Source organism: Nematolebias whitei, chromosome 2 (genome assembly GCF_014905685.2).
Source record: "Nematolebias whitei isolate Nwh7 chromosome 2, NemWhi1, whole genome shotgun sequence".
Classification (NCBI taxonomy): domain Eukaryota; kingdom Metazoa; phylum Chordata; class Actinopteri; order Cyprinodontiformes; family Rivulidae; genus Nematolebias; species Nematolebias whitei.
Window position 1 is genome coordinate 45,507,112 of NC_056499.1, and position 3,330 is coordinate 45,510,441.

At 42.1% G+C, this 3,330-nt stretch overlaps 1 protein-coding gene across 1 annotated transcript in view; it reads left to right on the top strand.

Moving 5' to 3' along the window:
- The window catches only part of e2f8 (E2F transcription factor 8), a 53,378-nt gene extending 52,185 nt beyond the window's left edge, over positions 1 to 1,193 (top strand). Inside the window, exons 11-12 of the mRNA XM_037697703.1 lie at positions 289 to 599; positions 1,026 to 1,193. Of these exons, the coding sequence (XP_037553631.1) occupies positions 289 to 599; positions 1,026 to 1,193 (479 nt within the window). The remainder of the gene's footprint in view (positions 1 to 288; positions 600 to 1,025) is intronic.
- The last annotated feature ends 2,137 nt before the right edge of the window (positions 1,194 to 3,330 follow it).

Here is a 3,330-nt window from a genome sequence, read left to right on the forward strand (position 1 = left end):
GACTTATACAGCGAAAACTACGGTATATACTTTATGATAGGCCTGCTTTAAAAGCTCCATGATCAGTGCCGTGGACTTGTGGTCCTGAGGCTGCAGGTTCCATCTGTTGCGTCAGAGCGTCTTAACGTAAAACAGCTGCTGAATCAGTGAGTTCACTCTCTGTGGGGACCCCTGCAAAAGGGAGCAGCCAAAAGGAATATATGTATGTGTGTACAATTATATACTTGTATTACTTGGGGTAGAGCTGTGTTGTGGGTTTGTCTGATGTTTTGTTATTTTTGTCAACAGGCTCCAGACCTGTTGCCTCAGCCCAGGAGGTGACGCCCACCAACCTTCATCTAAACAGACCTGCAGCTGCCTCTCCGCACGCCACCCAGCACTCGCACCGCCTCTACAGCCCGAGTCCCGCCATCTTGAACTTCACCCTGCAGAATCTCGGCCTGATCTCCAGCTCTGGAAACGCCTTCGCAGCTCCACAGACTGCAGAACAAAGCAACGCGCTGCAGCAGAGAGGGATGGTGTTCATCAAACCTGTGTCCCCCGTGTCCGTGCAGCACACAGTGCCTGGACAGCAGGTGACCCTGATCAGTGTGCAGCAGGTACAAGTTCATTACTTCTACATTTTCACTATTCAGAGAATGTTTAAACCCGTTTAGGGCTTTGAGTTTTTGCATTGATGAGAAGTTTTCAGTGAAATCTATCAATACATTTTAAACTTAGCAGTTAATAAATAGATGTAGTTTATAACGACAATAATCTATAAAAAATATATTTTTTAAATGCCACCTCTGAATTTGCTAGCCCCTTCCATATTCAGTATTTAAATATTTTAGTTGATTCATTAGTGTTAGGAAATCAGACGGGTCACAGTTTGTTTTGAACTAATTTGGTGCAGAAAGTTCAGGGCTTTTAAAAATCTTTGGAGCAAATATTTTACTCATTATTGTTTCAGTATAAAACATTTGAACTAAAAATATATGTTGGTCAAACTTTAGCACTTTACGTGACTTCTGTCTGTTGTCCAGCCTCTGATGACGACCCCCAAAGGGACCAGACTCCCCCAGCACAGCTTCTTTCACACGCCGGTCCCTGTCTCACCTCTGGCTGCCATGGTAACCACCAACGGACTCCCAGCCACCAAAACTGTATCTGTTCCTCAGAGGAAGCTGGACGTCTCCACTGAGGACTCCTGATGGAACCGTCCTGGGCCTGTGGGTGAATGGATGGTGTGTGTGTGTTTTAGTATTTCAGTATTCATTACCTCTGAACATTTCACAGCCCTCCTCGTGGCCGTCGCTGTTATCAAGGCAACTGAAAATAGCTGCCATGCAGACTTTGGCTCAGCTCCAGCAGACTTATGAAAGATGGATATAAAACAAATTCAGACTTCAGGAACACTACTGTCATGCTCTGTGTGATGCTGAGAGGAAGTGTTTACCCAGAGCCAAATTTAATCGGTTTGTCTTTTCTTTGTTTTAATCTTGATCAAAATTCATTTTCTTCTCATGTCCAGGATGAGTCAGAGTTGCATCATTTAGTCAAACTGAGACCACTTTTGCACATGTGAACGTGTCAACTGCTACCCTTGAAATGATTTTTATTTGTTTTAAAAATGTGAATACTGGATGCATTCTAAGACAAATGATAGATTTTGGTGGGTTTAATTTATAAGAAAATTATTGTTTTGTTTGTGATGACCTGTTCTTTGTAAAGTGCTTAATAAATTTTGATATGACTTTTGCAAGAACATCAGATTACTGGTTTTATCGTCTTTTGTGCTTGAGCTTAAGTCACATGGCTGCATTGCCAAATATTTTGACAGCTACTGGTAACCATTTATATATATATATATAATATATATATATGTATGTATATATATATATGTATGTATATATATATATATACATATATATATACATATATACATATATATATATAATAATAATCATTTTATTTAAAAAGCGCCTTTCATGACACCCAAGGACACTTTACAGTAAAAACAAAGATCAACAGGAATAAAGAATATAAAATACAGATTATAAAATACATAAAGAATATAAAATACATAAAGAATATAAAATACAGCAAAGTAAAGGATAAGCGAGTCTAAAGAGATGTGTTTTCAGAGCAGTCTTGAATAGAGAAAGAGAGGTGGTGTTTCTTAAGTCAGGGGGTAGAGAGTTCCAGAGATGAGGGGCAGAGCAGGTGAAGGCCCTGCTCCCCATGGTGGAGAGGCGGGCAGAGGGTACATGGAGGTGTGAAGAGGAGGATCTGAGAGAGCGAGAGGGGATGGAGATGTGTAGGAGGTCAGATAGGTACAGGTTGTGGATAGCTTTAAAAGTGAGAAGAAGAATTTTGAAGATGATGCGTGATTTAACCGGGGGCCAGTGGAGCTGCTGCAGGACTGGAGTGATGTGGTTATAGGAGGAGGTTTGAATGATGACATGGGCAGCTGAGTTCTGGACCAATTGTAGCTTCTGGAGAGATTTGTTGGGGAGGCCATAAAGAAGGGAGTTGCAGTAGTCAATCCGAGAAGTCACAAGACTGTGAACAAGGATGGATGTGGAGCGGGGTGTGAGAGAAGGGCAGAGATGGTTAATATTTCGGAGATGGAAATAGGCAGACCGAGTGATATTGTTGATGTGTGAAGTGAAGGAGAGAGTGGTGTCGAGGATGACATCAAGACTCTTGACCTGAGGCGAGGGGGATAGCAGAGAGTTGTTAGGGGGGATGAGAAGATTTTCTGATTTTGAAAGAGAGTTTTTGGTACCGACAAGAATGATTTCTGTTTTGTCACTGTTTAGTTGTAGAAAGTTGTTGGAAAACCAGTGATTTAGCTCATTGAGACGGTGGGTGAGGATGGAGGGTGGGTGGGTGGAGTTTGGTTTTGTTGATAGGTAGAGCTGTGTGTCATCAGCATAACAGTGGAAATGGACACTGAATTTACGGAAGATGTGACCTACAGGAAGGAGGTAAATGATGAAGAGGAGGGGTCCGAGGACAGAGCCTTGGGGGACACCCGTGGAGACGGGGTAAGACTGGGAACGAAAGGATTTGAGCTGAATGAATTGAGTGCGGTCAGAGAGATATGATTTGAACCAGTCTAACGGAGTACCTGAGATGCCAATGGAGGTTAGTCTGTTGAGGAGGATAGAATGACAGATTGTGTCGAAGGCAGAACTTAGATCCAGTAAAATGAGGATAAACAGAAGAGCAGAGTCAGCAGCAAGAAGAAGGTCATTAGTTATTTTTATTAGAGCTGTTTCGGTGCTATGGTGGGGGCAAAAAACAGATTGAAACTCTTTATTGTTGGATAGGTGAGAGTGAAGT